This window comes from Pleurodeles waltl, chromosome 3_2 (genome assembly GCF_031143425.1).
Source record: "Pleurodeles waltl isolate 20211129_DDA chromosome 3_2, aPleWal1.hap1.20221129, whole genome shotgun sequence".
Taxonomy (NCBI): domain Eukaryota; kingdom Metazoa; phylum Chordata; class Amphibia; order Caudata; family Salamandridae; genus Pleurodeles; species Pleurodeles waltl.
Window position 1 is genome coordinate 156,865,321 of NC_090441.1, and position 25,509 is coordinate 156,890,829.

A 25,509-nucleotide genomic window follows, 5' to 3' on the forward strand; every position below is an offset into this window, starting at 1 on the left:
TGGTTATGAGATATATTAAGATTAGTGGTAGCACCAACTAGGATAGTACTATATGTAAGGAAAACAAATTTATATAATAAGAATTAATTCAGAAGGATTTACCCAACAGTAATAATTGGGGTCGATAATTACGAGTTTATAAAATCACAAAGAAAAGTAAAGAAATTTACAGTTAAGTTTGACTTCTATATCTATAATATTAGTGCGCGAGAAGTCCTTTTTTTATGTTGCCTATTTCATGCGAAGTCATTGAAATGGTCCTTCTTCGATTACAATGAAGAAGACCGCGGGTTCTTAAACGAACGTCTAACGCAAATCGGGTTGGACATAGAGGTCGGCGTACTCGTGACCAGAATTGCTGAATAACGGTAAGAAAGAATATAGACAATAGATTACAAAGACTTAACAGCTAGATAGGAGTGGAAGGGAATTCATGAAATCCCTCATATTGTTTTAGATTTTGAATCGCACGCGGACCAGGGGGAACTAATTGCCCGCACGAAACGATAGTAAACAATTGGTGAGTGGTACTGATATATACAAGTAAAAAAGATTGGAGTAGACAGGTGGTTTACAGATTTTTAATTATTGGATTTATTTACATGTTCTCAGCATATATATTCAAAGGATTGGATGTATGAAGGCAAACTAGAACTAGAGTAGCGTACAAGGTAAATGAGATATTCAAAGCTTTGGGGATATCAATTACGCGCACCTACTAATTCACATGGACTATTTGGGTTAAAACATTTGGAGACTATGGCACCCTTTTGTTATAATACATAATACTAGATGCATGCAGGATATCAGGGAATATAAGTAATATGTTACATATGCACAGCGTGATTTTGTCCACAGTGTATTTGTCAAAATGTGGTATTGTTATATCATGTGGAAGATAATATCAGATGTTATAAAAAAAAAGATCACTTGCATGGTTCCCAGGATTGGAGATAAGAATATGACACTATGACGAATACTTTGAGTAATTTTGTCATTGACATTATCATTGAGTTTAGTGATTATTAATGGTAGCTGATACTATTGTAGGAGGTCCTGAGGAAGTCAAGGGGGACACCCCGGATGAAACACGTGTTGACCTGAACTAGACCTGACATATCTGATTTGGACCTGAGATCTATCTGACTTCGGATTTGTGATATATCTGATTCATGATTTATTTGGATGAATACGCAATCCACGACCTGAGATCTATTTTGATTTGGGACTTGATGATTTGTGATCTATTTGATTTGTAATCCATTTGGAAGATTATGCTACCTATGGGAAGAACAATAAGTAATTTATATGGACAATTATGTGATTTGTTTGGATGAGTTACACAATTATATGAACTGCTGGGATGATTTACAGAATAAAGACTGTTAATGAAGATTTATATGTATGTTGTAAATGAAATGCAGGATTAGATTAGTTATTCTGAATAAACTGTAGGATCTGGATTAATGAAAGCTCAATATATACATATTATTCCCAAAGTTTAGCCTAGGGAGTTTCAGATTATTTAATATATTGGTTATTCTTTACTCTCAAAAAAACAACAGTTGTAAGAGAATTTTCACGTGTGCCTTAACTGAATACATTTGTTATAGATAACACAAATATCCTTTTGGTTATCGAGTGAGGTTCTTGTTGGGGGTGGAACTTATGCTTTGAGCACCGTGTGTAATTGAATTCTGTAGTGGTACATACATAGACAGGGAAGTTAAGAGCGCCAGTTCACTCTCAATATCTCACCCCTCTAATACTAAATGGTACAGGGAGAAAGCATGCCATCGTCAGGGAAAGTGCCCAGACCACTAGCCTCACCTAGGTCCGCCAGCCAGTCCAGAGGCTCTTCAAGCTGGTATTCCAAGGGGTCCAGCCACCCCTCCCAATCCTCACCATAACCCAACCTAAGGGAGTAAGAGTCAAGATCCGACCAAGGCCCCTGCCTAAGTCGGAATCTGCGTTGTGTGATGCCAATCCGGCTCCGTGTTGGATTTGGCAATGGAGATGGGGTTGAGGCTCTTCTGTTGGCAAGGGCGGCAACAGAAGCGTCAACACCGGAACCGTCGTCTGGGAAGGTCAAGATGAAATGATCAACACCGGTTCAGCTCCAGGAACGGATCCATGGGCGCCTTCCGGAACTGGGGGCCGCTGCAGATTCCACGGGACCCAAAGGCATTCCAGCAGAGTCAGATTCCCCAAATATGAGATGCATAGCCTCATAGAACTTGCAGAGTTGGGCAGGGGTCGTTCCGGCTACCGGAAACTCGGGAAGATGCAGAGCTGACCCAGACGTAGGTCTGGAACAACAATGCTACTTTTCCCTCGTTGTGTCAGCCGATGGACGGGGTGAAGTCAAAGAACCTTTGCTCTTCTTCGACTTCTTCTTGTGCCTTGACTTACCCGATCGCACCGAGGACTTGGAGTGGGATGACGAAAAAGGGGGCTCCGCGACCGTTCTCAGGACCTTTCTCTTGTCCCGGAGCGGAGCGCCTGGTCACAAGTAGCTTTAGGAACCACTCCCTCAAAGCTTTTGGATTCATGGCCCGGCACTAAGGAGCATAACTTTGGGTCGTAGTCACGCTCCAAACACCTCAAGGACACGAGGTGTGGATCTGTCACGGACATCATCAGATGACAGGATTCGCAAGGCTTAAACCCGGTCTCGCGTGATGACATCTCGACATACCAGGAGTGAAAACACTCAAAAATATTCAACTAAATGTAAAAAAAAGATCAGTCAAAAAGTGACTGGAGGTAGCTCTTCTTCGGATCTGCGCTTGGCTGTCGCGGAAAGAAAAGAACTGACGTCAGCGCGCCAGGGTGCCACCTATACAGGTCCCACAACATCATCTGCTGTGCACGACACCGACAGCAGACGTGGAGCCGACCAACACCACCCAACGGCGTACAGGGCTACTGCTCATGAAAAATCTCCAGATCCAGCCTGACGCCTGGGGGAAATTCTAAGGTAAGGAATCTGCAACTAGAAGGCTCCATCAGATGAGTCTCCAAGTGAGAGCAGCCTTAGAAACTCTGGTGTGTAAAACTGCTGACATTGCAAGTTTGCCAGAGGCGAACAGATCTAACCAAGGCTCTCCCCATTCTTGGAAGAGCCCTTGCACCAGCTCCGGATGGAGACAGCATTCGTGATCCGCTAGGCATCGACGGATATGTGGGTGGGCTCTGGCATTCAGAAAGCATGCCATGTGTTGAACCGTTAGGGATATGCCCTGGTGTTCCAACTACGTCCAGAGGCGCAAACCTTCTTGACAAAGGGTCAAATGTCAAGTTACTTAAGACTGACCAACCATAGCCTGGTGTCGGGTTAACATGTGACACACAATAGTGTTTAGTAGAGGCGTGTGGTGTTGACCAATTGGCTGTCTTAAATATGTCAGCTCACATGAGGTTTTCTAGGAAAGCGATGGCTGCTGCCTTCTTTTGTGCAGAGTGAACCACAGAGGTAATAAAGAAGGACTCTTCATTTTATGGTAGCAGGTTTGGATGCACTTGGGTATCTATTCAGCAATACCAGCCTTAGACAGTCTGGCCTTTGTGAGGTTTTGCCAAAGGTACAAACAAATGATCAGAGTTGCGGAAGGGCTTGGTCCTGTCGAAGTAGTACAGGAGAGTACATTTAACACCTAGGATATGCAGGGCTCTATCTGCTGTCAAGTCTGGCTGAGGGAAAAAAGACAAGCAGCTCTGGATGAAGGTGGAAAGGGGAAACCACCCTGGTGAAGAACGTTGGTTTGGTTCTAATAACGATACTGTCCCTGTGCACCTGGATACAGGGTTTCAGGAATGTAAGGGCCTGCAGCTCACTAACCCTCTGAGGGAGGTTATGGTCATGAGGAAAGCTGCTTTCAACTAAAGAAATTGCTATGGGCAACTTCTCAAACCGTGGACTCATGAGCCTGCTAAGGACCACATTGATGTTCCACAGAGGGGAGAGGTGATTCTGGGAGTAATGTCCCCCATCCATATTATACAGTACCTACTATGATAATAGGACTGCGTATTAGGACAACAGAACTTCGGAATATGGGTGACTGAGTCTGTCCACACCATCAAACTGTTGGCCCAATTCCTGGCTAGCTCACACAGCCTCACCGGAACCCTAAACAAAGCCAGTGTGGAAGGCAATTGTGGCAACCTGAACATGACACTAACTCCTCAGGGAAGTCGTGGAAACATATATTACCCTTTTGTGGTATTACTCATGCATGACCAGACGAGACACAAAAGAGATACGAGATAAGTTTTCAATAGAATAATTGAAGCAATTGCATTGAAACAATCGCAATCTAGCATAAAGCAAAAGAGCTGTGATAATTAGGCAGATGAAATAGAGCAAGACAATCAGCATTATAAACATGGTAAAGGAAATAAACAATCCAACCATGATGAATGTGATTTTAGACGTCCTAGAGGTTCTAGAAGTTCCTACTTAGCCCAAAGACTACACTCGAGAGCATAGCTGGTGTAACATTCTGCCTGGTCCAATCTAAGGGATTAGCCTCAGCCCCATACCCGAAGACAGCATCAAGAGTCGGCCTGCGGTATAAGTGGCAATTCTCTTGGGGGCTGGTAGATTAGCACCAGCTGAACAGCATGTCAAACAGCATTCGTCCCAAGATGGTTGTGGCCGGAATGCCCTTTTATTAGTGGAATGCAAAGGAGGGGGGGTGGGGGGGAGTGCTCACTGTGCTACATGTATGTGTCCATGGCAGATAGATGTAGCCATATAGAAGTGTAGGTGAGGACTAACTTTGTAAACAGAAAAGATAAATTATATCCTTGACACTAGGCTTGAAAGTCAGGGTGAGTGGAGAAGCAAAAGTGGACAAACCTCTTCCACCTTGGAGCATTGAAGGCCCACATAAAAGCTTTTATGATTTTGTTCAGTATGTCCATGCATTCCTGCAGGAAATGCAAGTAATCAAACTACAGGCCCCTAGGTGCCAGACAGAGCTGTCTGGGGTTCTGGGTGCGGGATCTAGCCTTGGGTCTTTGAGAATGTCCCGCCTGTTGGGGAGCTTCTCATAGGGGATGATGGGTATCTCAAGGAGTGTCAAATAACAAAGTTGCCTGGCTCATGTGGGGGCAATTAGGATAAGCGTTGAGATGTTTGCCACATCTTCTATATCACATACAGACACATAAAAGCCTACAGAAAGATTCCTGACCAGTTCATCCACAGTGTATTGTCCATGGACTGTGGGAACCTGGAAGCGAAGTTTAGTCACTTTGCATTTTCGGGACTGGCATGCAGGTCTATTTTTTGCCACTCCAGTATCTGAACTTTTCCAACTTATAGACTTGATCAGTCCTGCTGTGTAAGTCTCAAGGTCATTGTCCACTCCTGGAAGGTACTGTGCCAGAAGGTATCTATGGTGGCGGATAGCACAATTCCAGATTTCCTGCAGAGACCAGGGGAGTGTGTGTGTGCAGCCCTGCTTTCAAAATGTTTTACATGACTGCCCTGCTGTCTCTCTTGCAATAGTATGCCTTGAAGGGAGGCTTTGAGACAAAGGCGTAGCTAGCACCTCAAGATAGTGGATTTACCATCCCTTATGTTAAGTGAGGGGCAGGACAGGGCACACCCCCTATACTGTCAGATGGTCGAGTTGTGCCCCTGCAAGAATGGAGTCAGATATTGTTGACTTAAGGATTGGGGTCTGAGAAAGTCCTGCTCCGTAACAAGTTGTTGCTGTTCCACCACTACAAAGAGTTGAGTGCAGGGGGTTGCCAACACTACATCTTTCTGTAGACCCCATCTGTGAACATTGAGCTGTGAGGCATTGCAGTGTGGGGTACTAGGGTGATGCTGGAGGCCACCACTCTTAAAAGGCGCATGATGATCTGAATGTAATTTGATGATTGGACTGAAAAAAGAGGTACAAGCTGCTGAATGCTAACACCCACTGCTGGCTGAAGTAGGCTTTGCTTGTGACTGCATGGTGCATGGATCCCAAGAAGGGCTACACCTGCAGGAGTTATAAGTGAGACTTTGTGGCATTATAGTGAATTTAAGTGCGGCAGGGAGATCGCAACTTAGGTGTGAGCTAGGCATTGTTGCTTACCTGCACTTTTGATCAGGATAGAGGAAAACATGGATGTCACCCTCCTTAGATGAACAGCTACAACTCCAAAACACTTTGTGAAGACTTTTGGAGTGGTGGTAACACCAAAAAGAAGCACTTTAAATTCGTAAGGAAGTCCACTTACCACAAACCAGAGGCAGCACTAATGGACGGGATGGATAGGTATGTGAAACTATGTGTCACTGAAGTCCAGCGCTGTTACGTAGTCACCCTGTCTGAGCAGAGGGATAACATCCAGCAGGCTTATCATGTAGAAATCTTACAATATAAAGTACTGATTGAAGGGTCTGAGGTTCAAGACTGGGATAAGGGACACCATACTTCTTGGGGATAAAGAAGTGCTGGTGGTGAGGGAGTACTCTTTCTATGGCCCCCTTGTGGAGGAGCACCGGAAGCTCTTCCTCTATAAGGAAGAGACGTTCTCTGGTAAGGGTATGTGTGCAGGGTGGGTTGTTGGAAGGGGCTGTGATAAGCTCTAGCACGCAGCCGTGGAGAACCATCACAAGTACCCACTGATAAGTTGTGATTTTTCACCCAGTGCGAGGAAAAGCTGTAATCTCCTCCCAACAGTTTGTGTGATTGGGAGGTGGGGGTGGGGTTTCAAATCAGGGCTTAGAGGCATAGGCTCCTTTATCTCTCCATGCCCTTGTTGTTGTTGCTGCCCCTGTAGGCACCCCTAGTGTACCTCCTGCCTGTCTGTTAGTGGAAGGACTGTTGTCTCTGATATTAATGAGTAGGAAGAATAGAAGTGGCCTTGGCACTTCCTCAAGGCTGTTTCAACCATAAAGTCTTTTAATGTTCATTTCCTGTTCATTTTGCGACATAACTGTCTTTTATCTTTGCTAGCATCTGATCAACCGGAGGCCAAAACAAGTGTTCCCCCCCAAGGCGCAGGTTGAGGAGATGCTGTTGAACCTCCTGCTTAAACACAATGATACGGAGACAGGCATGGAGTTTGTGAAGGATGCTGGTGCTCCCCCTAGAAGGCGGTGTCTGTAGCATCATGGATGCAACATATGTTAGGGCAAGATCATCTCCAAATCCTCAGGGAGATCCATCACTAGCTTCCTCCAAATGGATCTATTATAAAGAGGAGCTCCTGTGTGCCAGTGGGTAACTGCTCCTACTTCCACCTTCTAGCCGGCTGCATCCAACGTGGTCAGACAACAAGGAGCTGAATGTGGCTTGAGCAGAAGCCTGCCTGTGGGTCTTATGATGACTAGAAAGTCAGATGGGACATGGCCCCTGATGTAGACAGGGTCACTGGGGGAGGGATTATACTTTTTCTCTCCCCTGGGTGTTAATGTGTAAGAGGAAGAATTGAGCATGCCTTTAAGCAAGGACAGAAATGGCACTGTTCACTTCAACAAGGAATTTGTTTGCCTGCATGTCCACCTTGTGGAAGGTGGCTCCCTGCTGAATGACCTCATGAAAGCTTCTGGTATTGTAAAGGAGAGATGCCCTCACTAGATAAACTTAGAGGTCCAGCTAGCCTAGTGGTCATCTGTTGGCCCTGAATCAAAGGGTGCACTGTAGGGATCAGCAGAGCCAAAAGGACTGCCTCAGTTGTAAGAGGGAGGCGTGTAGGGGGTGGAGCTTATTTGGGCAAGGGCAGGTAGCCCCGCCTCTATGCCGCTTGGCCCCCAAAATCAGAGGGATCTCTGATGCAAGGTCCACTTCAAAGAGTCTGAGTTTTGGTGGGGTGGTCTAGCCGAAGTCTTCTCAGGAAAGGGGGTGGATAAAAAGTCTCTTCTGCCTCGCATTGTGGAGGCACGCCTCCTCTGAATCTGCTGAGCCAGTTGTAGAGGGTGTTCGGCAATGGCTTCGAAGTAGGTGAGGGCTTGGACACAGGCCTCGATGGAACTTTCAGCTCTGAATGCAGTTGAGGGCGGTCAGTGGCCTTGGGGTCTCACCGGCAAAGAAGGGTCGATGCCCTTGGACAGGTCCATCTTTGCATAGAAGGCCTTTGCTCTGTGCAGACACAAGGCTGCAGAGGCTCTGGAAGCTCTGATCATTTGGGCATTTGGCTCAACACTAGACCTGACTGGAAGCTATGCTCTACTTCAGCATGAAGCCATTTGGGAGGTGTGGAGTGGGTCCAGGACCCGACCATATTTATGCCCCTGGCTGTGGCCTTCACTGGCAGGCTTCTGGTCCTGCAGGCTAGTAGAACCTCCTCTTCTTCCTCAGGCACTGGAGGAGATGACCTAAGGGCAGGGTGCTGGCTGATGTAGCGTGTGTCCTCCCATTCCTTGGTGCCAAAGGGGTCTTGTTCGCCGAAGAAGTCAGGCGTGTTCGTGGCAGACAGGTGATTTTTGCAGTAAGCCTAACACCTCCCTCTTAAGTCCATAAAGCTTTCTTCAACCAGAATGCAAGGCAAGCTGAACAGGAAGCCATTGTGGGTGCAGGAGAGGCAGAGGTTACAAACCTCTTGGGGATTTGACTACGGGTACTTTGCACTACACCGGGGGGGCAGTACTGGAAAGACATCCATTCCATTACCCTGTGAGGATCCGCATTCTCCAGTGTGTAAGATCAATCAAAAAGGGTACACGAACCTGGGGCGGAGGACCCTGGCGTTTAGGGACTCAACTGACGGGCGAGGGTCTCCAAAGGGTGTCATAGAAAGAAAACATGGATGCTTAAGGTTCTTCAGACCCTGGGTGTCAAGGATTCACCATGTGGGCCCAAAAAAAAACATGGTGAGTCTCCGAGACCAGTTAGCACGTCTGAACCCAATGGTGGGAAAAAAATAAATCTAACAGAGTTGGTGCCTATGTGCACTGCCCTTTAAGGGTAGAGTCAAACTGTATGGTGTAGCTTGAAAGACTTCAAAGAAAAACAACATGCAAACAACCAAGCCCAACGCTAGATGGCATGAGAATGCAGAGCATGAGATTCTACATCAACATACTGTACAAACATTCAGTTTTGAAACTCTATAATTTAAGCTGCCATCCAGATTCCTACCTCATTAAGTTATACAAATCTGAGACAGAAGTGAAATCCTTAGAGAAGCAGATCAACATTTGCACACTGCCTCCATAAGGCTGGACGTGTGCCACCAGCTAGAGGAGGCTGGTGTGGACAAGTGCTGTCCAAGCTTGACTGTGTCTGTTGTGTAAAAATGGTAGAATCTCTGTAAAAGAAATGAATCATTACAGGAGTGTGGCGAGTAAGGTGGCAAGATCTGTGAAGAGCATGTATGTGCAGCATTTACCGGAGGGGGAGCAGACCTAAGGACCCTTGAGATGCCTTCACTATCCTTGATAGAGGGAAGGGAGATGGCGAATAGGCATTCGGGTAAACAGAATTAGAATTCTGGGATTTACTAGTCACAACCACATCTCCTACAAGGATACCGATTTTCACTATGAAAATGTTATTAAGCTCCTTACACAGTTGAAATGATGGCATAACTGTAGGAAAACGAGCTTAGGTAAAGGCTGAGTTAACGAATTTAAATATCCTTCAGATTTATTAGAGACTCTTTGTATAATCTCAGTCCAATAATGTTTTTTTGCCTGCGTGAAAGCTTTTTTATATATTTCCATTGTATTCCTCTACTGTAAGAGGTCTGCTCTCCATGAAGTTTTCCTCCATTCAGTTTCAAGTCACTTGGTTTGCCTCAAGGTGTTCAAGTGTAGTATTAAACTAAGAAGCAGTGTGGGATTGGAGTCAAGGAGTCTTTATTATGGTTGTAGGTGGTAATAAAAAAGGGAAAAGAGGTTGAATGTAATAAAAATGGTTTAGGAGGACCATACAGCTCCGTCATTAAACTATCTAAACTAGAAAGATGTTTCAAAAGTACAAGGTTAATGTTAGGAGAGCAGTCAGGGCTTATTCCTGGCACTGAACCGTAAGCCATATTTAAAGGCACCCTCAGCTGAACTCAAGCAAGTGATGGTCTGGCCAGGCTGCCGGTGTAATCCTTTATATGGAAATAAAGATTATAAAAATAAAATAATTAAGACAAGGATAGCATCAATCAACTGACCGTTGCAGTGTGCAGCACTAGTTTGAAACCTATTTAAAATGGAGCATTGGATTAATGCGTAATACAAGTATCGCTGTAATCGCCCAGCCCTGGGTTAAGATCGCACACAACAATCACTGATGCACAACTGGTAGCCATGCATTAATCGATTTCAAAACGCAAGATGGTACGCCATAGTGTGGACATCACAATAACCACGTTGCGGATACTTTGGATAGTATGACTAGGTACTATATTCACGGCTTATTTGCAAAATTGATAGTGCGGGTGCTGAAAGGGTTAAGGTTCTCTTATAAAGAACTTCCACCGACCCCTCTTCCATGGTTCCTGGGAAACAGCCTTTACTCCTCAGCCGTAACCACGCAGGCTGTAACCCGGCAAGTGTTAGCAGGCTTGTCTGAACCATGCATGTGCCTGAACCACGCGAATGCACGGCAGGTTTTAGGGTTCACAGCAGGGCCGTCAGGGTAGTTTTTAGGACAGGGTGGGGTAGGTTTTAGGGTTCAGGGCTGGGGCGGGTCAGGGTAGTTTTTAGGAAAGGGTGGGGTAGGTTTTAGGGTTCAGGGTGGGGGGGGGTTCGAGGTACTTTTTAGGACAGGGCAGAGTAGGTTTTAGGGTTCAGGGTAGTTTTTAGGACAGGACAGGTTTTAGGCTTCGGGGCAGGGGGGCCAGGGTAGTTTTAAGGACAGGGCGGGGTTACTTTTAGGGCTCAGGGCAGTGGGAGGTGTGGGGCTCAGGGCAGGGGTGGAAGGGGCAGTTTTAAGGGCTGGTGCGGCGGGGTGGTTTGCAGAGTACGGTATCAGGTGTAAGGGGGCAGGGGACAATTTATCACTCATGTTCCTTTACCAAACATGGCAAGCATGGTAGAGGCATGTGTGGTAAAGACGGGGTCGTTGTTGTGACCGCATTCTTAAGGCATGCGTGGTTCAGGCATGTGTGAATCCATCATACAACCATGGATCCCGCCTTGTTCATACTGCAGCAATCTAGGGGAATGAGGTTTAAGATCAGAATCACGCTACTAGAAGTAAATCAAGTCTCTACCAGACACAAATGTCTGGTTGAGAAACGATCAGTAGGTCATGAAACGGAGTGTTGTGCTTCATGGCAGACCTGGTATTAGAGAGGAGGCAGTGTAAATGGGTTTTGGGGACGGGGGAGGGCAGGGGTTGGTGGAGACTTGGGTTTATTTGAAGTAGATGCAACGTCAATGAGTAGTGTAGGTGAGAAAATATTGGATTCAAGTTAGGAAAGGGTTACAGTTACAGGGGTACGTCAAATAAAAATTTAAGAGGTGCTGGGCCCAATGTATTGCGAAAGACTAAAGCTCAAAGATAGTGTCAGCAAGCAGCAAACGCCAGCCAACTGCTCTTCACCCTTAGCTGCCATTTTTTTACTGCGCAACTGGTGCTGCTCACATCTGAAAAAGTTTAAACGCATACAATGAGGTATCACTAGATGACAAAATGCACACTGGAGCGTGCACAGCAGGTCAAGAGTGCCTCCCTTTTTAGGTCTCGCCTACACAGTGTATGCGCTCTGCTGAGGCATATTGTTTACAATTTAATGGGCTTACAACTTGCCCACAGCTTACCATTAGCTGTTTTCGTTGCCACTCATTTGCTATCTTTAAGTTGCCTAGCTTCTGTAGGCTTCCTTTCTTGGGTTAGCTCCTCCCTGGAGCATGGACCAAGTACATGTCTTCTTCCCGGACCTTATTTTTCCTTGTCTTTATGCAATGCACTATTTTTTTTATTTATTTTATAAGCGTTTCCATAATATTCCTCAATGTGCAATGTGCTTTCCTACTTTTAACACAGGCATTCAGCTTCTTATTTATGTTGCTTTCACCCCATTTGCTGTCTCGACACTTTAGTTACTTCAATCCACAACTGTACTACTCTACGCCACTCTAGACCGTGCCACTCCACTCTACACCACTTCACTTTTAGTCATGCTGAACAGTAGCCACACTGCTATACGATTTAGCTAAAAGACATTGGCAAAGCCAATAGCTCTCACATATGCAAATCCTATTGGCTTTGCCAATGCTTGCTGCTTTGGTCCCAATGCACACTGCGATCGAGTTTGCCATGCTGCAATTAGGCAGTAGCCCTGCTGCCAAGGAGGGGCAGAAGGTTAGTGAGGGTGCCATGGTTTCGATGGGGGGTTACTGGTGATCTAGAGGCAGGGTCTGAAGACCTAAGGAAAGGTAAAAAGAAAAACAGAGCATCCAGGAAGAAATCATTCAACCACCAGGAATCAGTAAACTAGTAAGTCAGGCAAGGTCTAGCAACGACCGTGGTGGCTGCATGCATAACATCACCGACAACCAAAGCAAAACGAGGAATACTAGATAATTCAGGGATTCCTGCCTTTGTCTCGAGGTGCACTGGGAAGAGGGTGGAATTAATTTAATTATGCATTTTATTTGTTTCAATGTATGAATATGGGCAGTGGTTGTTAGAATCACTTTACATACGAAATAACATGCTACATGAGAATGTGAGGTGATCATAGCAATTAATAATACAGACCGCTCACAAGAGCATCAGTTAAAAAAAAAAAGGGGGGGGGAGACATTTGGAGTATAAACTAAATAAACATTTGCAAAACACTAGTCTGATAAAATATCATAAAAAAATCTGCGTATGTTCCGGGTAACTGACACATGCAGTAAGTACAATACCAGACAATCAGAGATAATGCAAATGTGATGCTCGTGAGAAGTAGACCATGTTAAAGCAGCACAGGGGTGACAAGGGAGGTTAAGGAGTAGTCTGGAGGCAGTCAGGTGAAGCTTCAGCTAGGATGTACGTGGGAGGAAGGAGAGAGAAAGGGAGGAATGTAACGGCCACAGAAGGGATGTGGTACGTTAAACAAAGTCAGAGAATGAGACAAGCATCAGAAGGAGAAAGTTAAATGAAATTGGATTAAAAGTGTCAATGCTGCTTCTCAAGCGTGCTGCTTTCCTGGAACTATCTTTGCTTCTGCTGCGCAGTTAAATAAAATACTGCATGTACAAATGTAGGAAATTCGTCTTTTGTGTGTGGTCACCTCAGATTTTTCACATTTTTGCGGGACCCCATATTTTTGCTGAATTTAGGGTGCTCTCTGCCCCCGATAACCCAGCATTTATTGTGCCATTCAGTACAATGCAGTGCAGACATGGCTTCGGGCCTACTAGTGTAAACTCACTGCAGCAGTGCAAAATAACGTAAAACGATCTGTCAAAATAAACCCTTTTGACAGGTCAAAACCTCCTTTTAAATATTACCAACTCATCCCCTATGTGGGCCTTGTAGCACACAAGACAGGATGCAGGGTGTTTCGAAGTGGGACCTGTAAACATTTAATGTTAACGTCCTTACAGTGAGAAGCACCTAAAAGCTATTTCTCACTGTAGCAGAGCTAGCTGTCCTTTGTAGAAAACAGGATACATTAAAACCCTAATGCTATATCTTGGGAATGGGGTAATTTAAGAATTCTTAATAGTTATTAAAATTCTGATTCAATGGTGATGTCTGATTTTTAATAAATATTAAGGGAAAATAACCTTTCAAAAATTATTTTTCTCTGCCTGATGTTTCTGAGGGCTACATTTACATTTGCTCTCCCACTTCTGCTAGCCAGAAATTAACATTTGAATAGGTGTGAAATACCTCCGAACAGCAATCTACAGGCTGATCTGAATGGGAGGAGATAACTTCTTTGAACTTGACAGAAGATGGAGGTGGGGGCTGCGAGCACCCTTTTTAATATTCCAATGTCAAACCTGACTTTAAATGTATAATCCTGCTTGACATGACTTCTGGGTTTCACATAAAACAAGGGGGACACAGTTGAAATGAAGGAAAACAGGTTGCCCAAACAGTTCTTGTTTATGCACAGTGTTCGACCAGACATCTGTCTCTGGGTATTGTGTTTACACTGACTTCCTCAAACTCGATTTTAGTGTTAGATGTGTGAGGACACACTGATTACCATAGTATATATTGACCCTCCTTCCTCCCCTCACACACCCAGCACTCAGCCCATGTTCAGTGTAGCAGATGATGTTTGCCAAAATGAAAATGCCCAAAGAGGATAGAGTTGGCCACAATACTTCTTAACCCATTTGTTGGGGCATGCCCAGGAGTCATTCTAACCCACTAGCTCATGCCAGACATAAATGTAGTACCTGGACCTGAGGAAGAACAAACGAGGACTAGACCTGCTACCTGTGAACCTACTGGAGCCCTACAGAACTGACTCTGCTCTCTTGAACTCAGGACAAAAACGTGGACTCCAAGAGTCATAAGAATGACCTCCTGTTCAAGCTACAGGAATGCAACAAGATACAAGAGGCCTTTCCTGTAACTGACCTGCGATAAGTGGCAACTGGGCCTTGCCTGACACCTTGTGTGTTAAAGTGCCTCCCCTGACGTCCTGTGGGCTTTAAAAGTGTACTCTTGTGATGAATTGGGACTAAAAGGATTAAAGCCAGAAGGTAAAAACTTTGACCAGGACAAACCTGATTGGAGTATCCGACCCGTACTCCATCTCTGTCAGCATCAAACTGCACCTAGGTGCTGGTCTACTGAAACCATTGATTATCATTGGCAAGAGTGCTTCTTGGCACTATTCATACTTAAAGAGCCAATAAGGAGGACCGGAGATATCAATATTTACATTTCTTATTTTGGTCTCATTTATTAGCCTTAGTCCATACCACGCGCAAACATACATTGCTCAATCCACTGGGGAATTGCACGGTGTCTGACAAGGGTCAAATGGTGAGTGAGCAATTGTGACCCATGGTAGTTAACTGAGTTTTCATTTTTAGCAAAGTTCTTCCACCTTTGAACCCTCGTACTTCAAAGAGGGAAATAGGTCTTCCAGCACCCTCTACTGCTCATTCCCTTTTGCTCAAAAACTGAGGAGAAAGCATCTGCCACTCTACCATAATGGTGGGGCTCGTGTCTTCTCTGGGTTCCTCCTTTCTGCCAGCAAGCAGCTTCTATGAATGTTTACAAGTCAATTAATACTAAGGTGTAGACTTGTGAAGGATCAGCTTACAGTGGACAGCCACCTCTCTTCAGCCTTAAAGTGTGGATATTGTGATTTAGGGCCTGATTACAACTTTGGAGGAGGTGTTAATCCGTCCCAAAAGTGACGGTAAAGTGACGGATATACCACCAGCCGTATTACGAGTTCCATAGGATATAATGGACTCGTAATACGGCTGGTGGTAAATCCGTCACTTTACCGTCACTTTTGGGACAGATTAACACCTCCTCCAAAGTTGTAATCAGGCCCTTAATCTCTTGCAGTTTGATGGTCCTCAATGCGGATTCTTTGTTGATTTCTCTCAACATCTGGGGTGCCTATGCACCATTTTAGCAATGACATCTGCAGTGACTGGGGAAAAGGCAGGAAACACCTGAAACGCATAGTCCTTGTAAGTCCTTCTGACACACCAATTTCCAGACCCTAAAACCTTCTTTCTAGCTATACCTATGCCCTCATTTCCCAGGTTAGTGTTTTAATCAGCCCGCTCTAGCCTTTTCAATGAATCTAAGTGTAACACTCTACCTTCAATGTCCAGCAGAATTTTAAAAGCTTATGTTGGGTACCCCCTTCGCATAAACCTTCGAAAATCTGCAAGGTAATCCGGACACTACCATTTGCATTTGGAAAAGTCACTGGAGTAGAATGGTGCAATGTACAGGAGCTGTGGATTCCCAGTTACCTTGTACAGTAAGCAAGACTCAAAGATGGAGTTCTGTTGGTCAACAGAGCATGACTGCACTATTCAAGACTGATTATTTCAATAGAAAGGTGCTACTGTAATTGGACTGCTGCAAGCAGAATACACATGATGGAGCTGCTAATTAACATTTGTTCCTTTCAAAGCAACAACCTGAGAAGAAGCATTTTCTGAATAAAAAGAAGACCTAGTGCAGCAAAACTAAGGACATTTGGTGCATCATTGTAATATTTCACAACAAGATGATTCGCCAGACCATCTCTGTATGGGGCATTGAGGGGGAAAGCACTGCTTCCTTGTACGATAGCTGTAACACATTTTTAATTTGGTGAATTAAGTTTGTTACCTGGTACTTCCCAAGAGGAATGATACAAGCTTTGACCAGCATCAACCTTCACAGTTTCCCCGGTGAGGAAGGAGGCAGCAGGAGAGAGCAAGAAGCATACCATGGGAGAGATCTAGTGCAATCAAAACAAGCAGGTTAGCATATTCGTCCAAACTTTCATATAGCCTGCTTGGATGAAAATGTGACATTTATCTTTTAATAGTGGATAGTGTTGTGTTCTGTAAAGGGAACATAACTGGAATTTGTAATATTGCCATTAAATCTGCAGTATGTTCCTGTACTACACTGAAGTACCAATATGTAGGTGGGGGCAAAATGAATGAACACATCAGAAAAGTCTCCCACAGACCTTTCTACCTGATTAGACAACAGTCACAGGTGGCTGCAAACAAAAGATTAAATGATTTCTCAAGAGAACAGCCACAAAAACAAACCACCTCAAAATTTCAAGCATATCTTCAATGCCAACCCATGTTTTCTGGACAAATGTGAAAGTTCATATTACTTACATATGATGTTCATTACTCTGAATATCCTTTCACTACCACTATCCATACTTCAGAGGCAATGTATCTTGTCCCCTCCAAATAGGACATCAACTTAAGTCGTTGTCATGTTGCTTTTCACAAACCAAATGAAGTCTACATCAACCAAGTGTCAGATCCCGCAACACACTGGAATGAATCAATTAAGAAGGGAGCTGGCTCGAAATCACAAAGAGCTACACTGCTGTATCTACATCTTAAAACAGATGGATAGAGGATATTTGGACCCAACCAAAAAAACAGACTGTATGCTCATCTATCCTCATGATGTCCACACTTCTGATTTAGACTGCCATCAACGAGCCGAGCTGACCGACAATGAGTAGACTGGCATGGCTAATCCATCTCAACCATAACATGGCCAATCAATCAGGAATATCCCTTAAACTACCAGCACTCCTAGTTTACATTCAAAAAAGGACTTTGACGCCATACATCCCCTTGGGACTTGCAACCACTGCCTGTCCAAGGCGATGTCCATGGATCAGCAGTGCTGGAACTAGGACTGAGGGAGCTGCTGCAGCACCCCCATATTACTTGAAAGATGTAGATAAGAGAATGAAGAGGACACCCAGATGTTTTCTTTTGGCAGATCTTTTTGTGTTTTCAGAGTTAGCTTGCCACATATCCCCTATACCTTCAGTGAGTTGATGTTACTGCCAGCGACCCTATTCTAAACACTGCAACAGCGCCCTCCAAAGGAGGGAGGCTCACATAGATCAGTTAGGCATGCCTCCCGAGGTAAAAGCACAGCTCACAGGATTCCTGACAACATGCATCAATCCACTTCTGAGTGGACTGCAGGTGGTATTTCCAAACACTGGGAATTAAGAGTAGAGTATACATCATCCGGTCATACAATATCTTGAGTCAGCTGTGGCTGTTCTTCATTAGGGCGTGGATGAGCTATTCCCTCTTCTTCTCACTTCTTTGTTGGGCAGGACCCCAACCAATGGTACCAGGGTCTTGCTGAAGAGTCTAGACTGAAAGAAAATACCTTGTACTGCCTGTCAGACTCCTGGACACAAAACCTCAGAATCTGGTATTGTCAGGGTCAGATGAATGTGAAATACTCACTCTACAGTTTCATAGACATCCTGAAGCCACCTGAACAGATTATTATTAACACGTTGGGGAGCATCTTCATTCTTAAAATACAAAGTTCCTGTAAGTCAACTGACCCTTTGCAGTTCTATAAATTTGCCAGGGATCTCAATACTGAACACAATGAGAGTCTGATGTTTAATACGGTCTATAGGGCTGTTGTTAATGCCATTGCCTAATGTATTGGTAAAGCCTGGAAACAAAGGAGGAAGTGCAGAGCATTCCCTAGCCTCAAGACACATCTGGCATTTGTTGTTTATGTTGTAGTTTAAGTAGGTTTTACTGAACATACACATTTTGTATAATACCCTCAAAATAAAAAAGGCATAACTACCACTTACCCATAATACAATGCAAATGATCACTGACATAAAAGAGTCAAGTTACAGTTTTTACACATCAGAGGAATCGCAGATATTAAAAGATCTCAGTACTCTAGAATCTATGGTCCCACTCAAGTAAAGAACAAGGCAGGAGAACATCACCAGGTAACAAACATCCATGTATTGTACCTCATCTAGTACCATAATAAGGAACAAATGTCAGCTAGTACACAGTGCATAGGAAGGGGTAAACAAAGATGGGCCAATTCTTTGCCTACTTATTTATCTGCATCAAGTGCAAGAGTGCTCCTCTTTCTCCAATACTGCACAGAGTTTTGCAATTGTGCTCTTTTTTCTCCAATCCCACAGAGTTTCGTCCTACCACTAACCTCATATAGGTAGATCTAAAGACTCCAGGAAAGTCTAACAGGCCGATAAGATGCAAATGGGAAGTCTCAGCTCTGGTGAAGTGTCACACATTGAGCAGTCTAATCCTTGCTGTAACAACATTGCACTTGATACACTTGACTTTTCTACTGGCAGTGGAGGCTGCAAGACCTGCTGTAGAAGGGAAAATAGGTGCAGTGGCATTAGATCTTGGACTCCTTAGGGAAGACCAGCTTAAAAGTAAGAAAAAGGTACACCACAATGAAACCACACCGCAAAATCTCTCACCAAAATACACAAATATCTAGAGTGGTCAAAGGCTTAACAGAGCGATATTCAAAGTGCGAGGACTTGGAGGGAAATGCCAGGTGTAACCATTTAATTGTGAGGATACCCAAGAATACCAAAAGGTCTAACTATGCTGTTCACTGAATCTTGGCTTGAGAGGGGTGTCCTCAGGGTTGTCTCCCATCTTTACGTGTGAACGAGCCGACAGAATTCCAGTGATCCTGAGCCTCAGGAGCTCCACCAAGACCTATTAGTAGTGACATTTTTTAATTACTGTGATAATACACACAATTCTGTAAGCAGGTATGGTAAAAGGTTTCTAGGAAGTGGGCACGATGAATGTAATGAGTTCCATTTTACACCCCGGCAGTCCATAGCTGAGCATTGTCCATGAACGTTGAGATAGTGGAGAAAACTGGGTCCTAAGTACGCTCTTATTTTCCCCTGGTAAGTTCAAGATCATTACAAAAAAAGATTCTCTTTTCTACACTGAGCCAGATGAGGCCTGGAGCTGGAAAGAACAACAAAATGCCAACTGAAGAGAGTGCTACTAAACTCAAACTTTCTTCGCAAGTTTTCAGAGGGCACAGAAGAAAGTGCTGAGCTAATAAACAGCACGCCCTATGCAATGTGCCCTCACATTCAAGTACAGGAGGAGTGGAGCAGCATTTACTGTGACAGCAATGATGCAGGATACTTACAGACTTCAAATAATGACACAGAAGCAGCTAGCTGCAATGGAGTACAAAGAACGATATGGGTATTGGTGGTATAACGGGGTGCACTTCCCAAGTGTTATGCGAATATAGGCAATGATAGTTCATGTTGATGGTTGCTCAAAAGTAGGGTAGAACACGATGCTATGCAGCGAGGTATGCTCCACTACCGAAAAACATAGTATAGTGTTCCAGGGAAAGAAACACCATGCATATAATGCTGAAAGATACCGCAGCACTAAAAAATTGTTTGCAATCAAAACGTCATCCAGATGAGTTTAGTTGTAGTAGGTTCCTTTTATTTGTAAACATGGACATCATAGTAATAGGATGAGCATCGTTCCACAATCACAGCCAACACGTGTTTCATCACAACAGGTGACTTTTTCAAGGTTGCAAGATACACAGAGATATGATTGCGAAAGCTTGTATGCAGATGTTGAGGATGATAACATAGAGACAAACAGTGTTTAGTCTGTTGGTTGGGTATGTGTCCATCCCAAGCAGGGGACAGGTGGTGAAGCACCCCTACGTCAAAACAGAAGGAGCCAAATGATTGTGAAGCACACAAGATTAGTGATAGAGCAGTCAAAGTAGTGATGTGTGCAAGCAAAGAAACAGAATTCTATGTGCCCACCGCATAACAATGCCATTAAACCAGTCTAAGGTGAGTTTAGTCTGACCAAATCAAGGTTCATGGGGTTAGTTTACTAGAAAAACCCATAGGGGGTGGGTGTAAATCACAGTGGGGGAGACCGAGCATTGTTGCAAAACCAACAATGCAGAGTCGAGAACAACGTAGTAGATTGCCATACCTAACTGGATAAGCGAGTTCTGATTTGTAAAAATACAAACGCATGTGTCTAAAAAAAGAAAAAGTAGTGGTGGCGGTCGGTGGTGGCCCAACAGCGTAAAATTATAGAGCTATGTACAGTGAACATCCCATAAGTTGAGAACTCGCCTCTATATGACAGGGTTGATGCGAAGTCAGTCACTTCTTAATGCAACAAGGTACAAGTAAGTCCTTGATGCAAGTGACCATGGTAAGTCCGGGGACAATGAGTATGTGGAAAATGAGGTGACCGTTGCTCAGGCAGCAAAAGGGTTTGTTTGCAAAGAGTAATAGTATGTTAAAGGTTGACAAGCAACAGTCAAAAAAGCCAGTAGGTAAGGCGTACTGACTAGTAGAAAGCAACAGTGAGCATGACCACTGAGAAGGGTGTACTAGCTACTAAAGGTCAATATATACACGGCCAGTGAATGGTCTGCTGGGCAAAAACACTAACCAGCATTAGACACCATAGAATCATAAAGCGGTAGTATGCTAACGGTAAAAGGCAACAACTGTGTCAGTGAGTAAGGCGTGCTAGCTAGAAAGAAGCAACAGTGAGCAAGGCCAGTAAGTCAGGCGTGCTGACTATAAGACAACAAAAGTAGGCATGGCCAGTAAATGGTCTATTGCAGTGGTTCCCAACCTGTGGTCCGGGGACCGCTGGGGGTCCGCGAAGCCTCCTCAGGGGTTCCGTGACTGCTTAGATAATTAAAAAATATTAAAAGATTAGGTCCCCAGCTTTCAGTAATGACTTAGTGGGGGGTCCCCGGACTCCAAGAACGAGTCAGTGGGGGTCCCCGGGTTCCAGTAATCAAAGTAGGGGTCCACAGAAGTCAAAAGGTTGGGAACCACTGGTCTATTGGGCAAAACAGCTGAGCAGTATAAGAGACCATGGACAACTTGGGATCTAAGACCTGGGAAACACCCGGCTGAGACCAGCATAAACAGTCCTGAGTGGAAGGGGTTGGGGTGGGGCAAGAAGGGTGCATTAGAGATGGTAAGCCATAAAAGATGGGAAAGCAAACAGTATGAGTAAGTGAAACACTATAAGTTAGCTAGCCCAGTATGAAAGCTAGAGATGAAGCAGTGACAACGACTGGGTTTACAAACTGAATGGCTAAGCATTGTACGAGGCAGACTGTAAAATTATGGTAAAACGAAAAACGGCAGAAACAATCGTAAAGTAAAGGGGGGGATATTGGTATGTAATGCAGCCCTCCCAACCTGCAAAAGAATGCGTGGTGAATTGTAGCAGCTTACAAGTAGTTTAGACCGCAACACTGCGAGAAATGATGTCCAACCAAACTAAGTGAAGTTCAAACGGAGCGCTTATAAGCCCTGTAGTAATGAAAAACAGACACCGAAGGGTCGGAGAGCTACAGAGGAATGTGGCGGCAATCAAAGTGTAACAGAACAGAGAAGAAGGACAATGAAAATGGTGGTGGTTGCGGATAAAAAGTGGTTAACAAGAAAGCGAAAATCACTGTGTCTGCTTGAACCTAAGTAGCCATTAAGAAATGGTGTCTACGATGCATGGGGGTGCTGGATGGAGAGCTATTGAGCCATGCAAGGGTAGAAGAAGAGGGCTCGGGTGTCGCGTAGGCTCTCATTATCCTAATGAGACTACTGGATTCGGGCAGCAGAATCACTTGCACTGTTTGGAACTGAGTCTGAACCCACTACAGGTGATACCTGTCGGCCTAATCCGGGTTTTGCTCCGTCTAGCTAGCAGTGCCTCAGCTGCACCCAAGAGCAGGGATGATTGGGCAACCGAGCGCATGACAAAACTGACTGCTCAGGGAAATCGTGGTCACTCAGATCTCATCCGTTTCTCTCAGTTACATTAGTATCACGTATGCAAGGACAATCAGAGGCAGAGTATAGTTCAATAAGGTTTTATTGAAGTAACTGCATCTTAGATAATAAAGCATGAATTGCAATAACTAGGACGATGAAGCATGACAGGATTAAAATTGTGTCAAGGAGAGTGAAACATAAAAATAACGCTATCATATTGTCACTAAGATTGTTAAAAATAGCTCCTACCTAGGCTATGTTAGAGCACAGCATGCTATGCGCTAATTCTGCCCTTCAGGTTCCCCTGGGAAGACATCATCCCTCATACCTGAGCAAGAGGCCTGTAGTCTGCATAAGCAGCTGCAAAGCACTCCGCAATCAGCATACAGTCGTGGTCATCTGGCTGGAATCTCCCTCTAATGTACATGGGTCAAAGTAGTGTTTTTATAATAAAACAGCTGACGTTCCAAGAAAGGATCCCCGCGTAAGAGTGTGTATGTTTCTGTGAACATGAAAGACAAAGCGTACCACTTTTGCGGCAACCTATCTTTACTGCAGCCTTGAGAAAAGCACAGAGTGGAAGAAATGTCTTGTTTAAGAACACAGTGCTGGCCTAGGCAAAGAACAGCTAGATAGAGAAAATAAAACAAGACCTCAAATGTGGCTATTGTTAAAGTAATAAAACAAAGCTGAATAAAATATATGTGGGTTGAAGTGCACAGCGGCAGGCTTAGTTTGCTAAAATAAAGTGTATGAAGCTGTAACTAAAATGGCTACACAACAGGGGGAAATGGCGGCCATCTTGGAAAACACAGAAAAAAGCCCTGCAGTGACAAATTGCTGCGTGAAAAACTAGTCATACTAGGCTGGACTCAATTTCTAGGTGAGTGAGGGCAGAGTCGGCCATCTTAGTATAGTCCAGAAACAATCATAGGTAACGCAGCGACAAAGGTTAAATGCTGCATGACTTAGAAAACCAACTAGATGTACAAATATAATGACATAGCACAGAAAAAAAAGAAACAATAGCGAGTAGACGGAATAAATATGGCCAAAGAAACACACAACCTGTAAGAATGGGCAAAAACATCATGAAAAGATGGCTAAAAGATACCCCTAAGGCTGTTAATAAAACGGGGAAGGGAACTACTGGACAGCGTAGAAGAGCATGCCCAGTGTGTGGCTATGTGAGTTAAAAAAAAAAAAAAAAAAAAAAAAAAAGGGAGCTAGTGAACAGATAGAAGAGCATGCTGTTTAAGAAAATAAACAGTGGTCTGAGCAAAGTGTCAGTAACCTGCCTCATGTGCGGTAATGTAAGCTCAGAACAAAGATACTAGGGGAAGCCAAGAGGGCTGTAAAGATCACATTGGTAACACTGTATACATGCAAGGCAGTGTCGAGTAGCCCTCCTTACCAGAACTGTGAGGTTGTATTATTATTCAACAATGTATAATCAATCGTCAGGAATGAAAAATACATATGTGATGCTCCACTGTATGTATGTACAAAGGCAAACAGTTTCAAATATTTAGCAGGTTTTTTCATAAAATGCACTGGTTGTGTATAGTGTATTCAGAGAAACACATGCAATTCTCTGTCCAGATTAAGACCCAGGTCAACCACCCACACGTAGATTAATGAGCCATTTACCTTCCCACCTTCTAAGCTTGGTGGCCATGCCTTCACCCCTCACATCATTAATAATGCGTGTAATGCCATGGAATCTGATGTCGCATGCACTGAGTTATACTGGGCTGCCAGGTTGGGGGGGGGGGTAGTTAGGGTGGTTGGATCCGTTCTTTCAGAGGGCAGAAAATGCTGCTCACATAAATTAACCCACATTGGCAAACAATACAATATACTGTAAATTTGCTATTGCAGTTGATGAACTGCTGTATCTGGTGTACATGTACAGAGTTATATGAAAAATTCACCAGTTTATCCATGGCAAATTGGCAAACATTACAGCATGTACATTTAAAGAAACCACAGGGTTGGAGGGTAGCCAGTTGTTAGACTGGTCTTGTCTGTTTGATCCAATGGAGCTAGGACAAAGCTTGTTTCTTAGTGTTTTACCTCGGCTGTATGTGATCTGAGGTCTGCCGTTGACAAATTTATTTAGTGTCTTGTCAAGTAGCAGTAAATGCCAGTGACGTTTCATGATGTGATGTATTGCATAGCTCTGTTCATCATATCCAGTGATCATGTTCTTGTATCTGTCTTTGAACCGTTTACCAGTCCCATGGTCAAAAGGGATTCCCGTGAAGTGTTCAAAATTCTGGTTTTGGATAGAACCTTTCCTGAGTACCCTCTTTGTAGGAAGCGTTGTTCGGCTACTGCCAATTCCTGCATGAATACATGGTCACCGCTGCAGTTACGACGCACTCTGGTAATTTTCCCAATGGGATAGCACTAACTTGAGTAGACGGATGTGCACTATGTGCATGCAGGACCGAATTACATGCCGTGGATTTTCTGTAGAGTTTGGACATGATCTTACTCCCTTTATTATATAGGGTGAGATCAAGGAACTCTATTTGTCTCTTATTCATGTGTTGGGTGAAGTGATATTGTATTCAATACAACTGAGGTCACATAGCAGTTCAAATTTTTGGTACCTCCCGTCCAGATGTTAATAATATAATCTATGTACCTCCCCCAGTACAGAATGTAGTTGGTTAAACCATGTGGGCAGGATGCCCATAATGATGTTTCTCGAAGTTTCCCATATATAGATTGGCGTATGAGGGTGAAAATTTAGCTCCCATGGCTACACCCTGAATCCATTTACCATTGTGTAGGAACACGTTATGTTCCAAGACCAATCTGGTAATTTCAAGCAACATCTCATTATGCTAAAAAAAAAGTGGCATCCCTACCAGAGAGGGTGTAAGTGAGTGCAGAGATGCCCTTTTCCAATGGAATGCAAGTATATAGGGAGACGTCTAGTGTGGCAAACCAACATTCGGATGTCCAATCAATAACATCCACTTGGCACAGTAAGTGCTTTGTGTCACAAATGTAGGATGGTAAATTTTGTACCAGTGGTTGGAGGTATATATCAATTAATTCTGAGATATGTTCAGTGGGAGAGCCTATGCCCAAGATAATGGGCCGGCCTGGTGGAAATGGACCTTTTGTGTATACTTTAGGTAAGATGTACATACATCGTGCACTCAGTCATGTTAAGCATATATTTAAATTCTAGGTCCGTGATAATGCAGAGATGCCGCCAATGTGTCAATTTCTCACTAATGATAATAGAGATAGAGCTAGGAGGGTTGCCGCTGAGCTTGGCATATGCTT

General features: G+C 44.1%; 1 protein-coding gene across 1 annotated transcript in view; it reads right to left on the reverse strand.

Annotated features, from left to right (window-relative positions):
- LOC138286616 (peroxisomal trans-2-enoyl-CoA reductase-like) overlaps nt 1–25,509 on the reverse strand; it is a 168,671-nt gene that overhangs the window by 20,287 nt on the left and 122,875 nt on the right. The window contains exon 7 of the mRNA XM_069227046.1: nt 16,212–16,323. Coding sequence (XP_069083147.1) covers nt 16,212–16,323 — 112 coding nt within the window. The remainder of the gene's footprint in view (nt 1–16,211; nt 16,324–25,509) is intronic.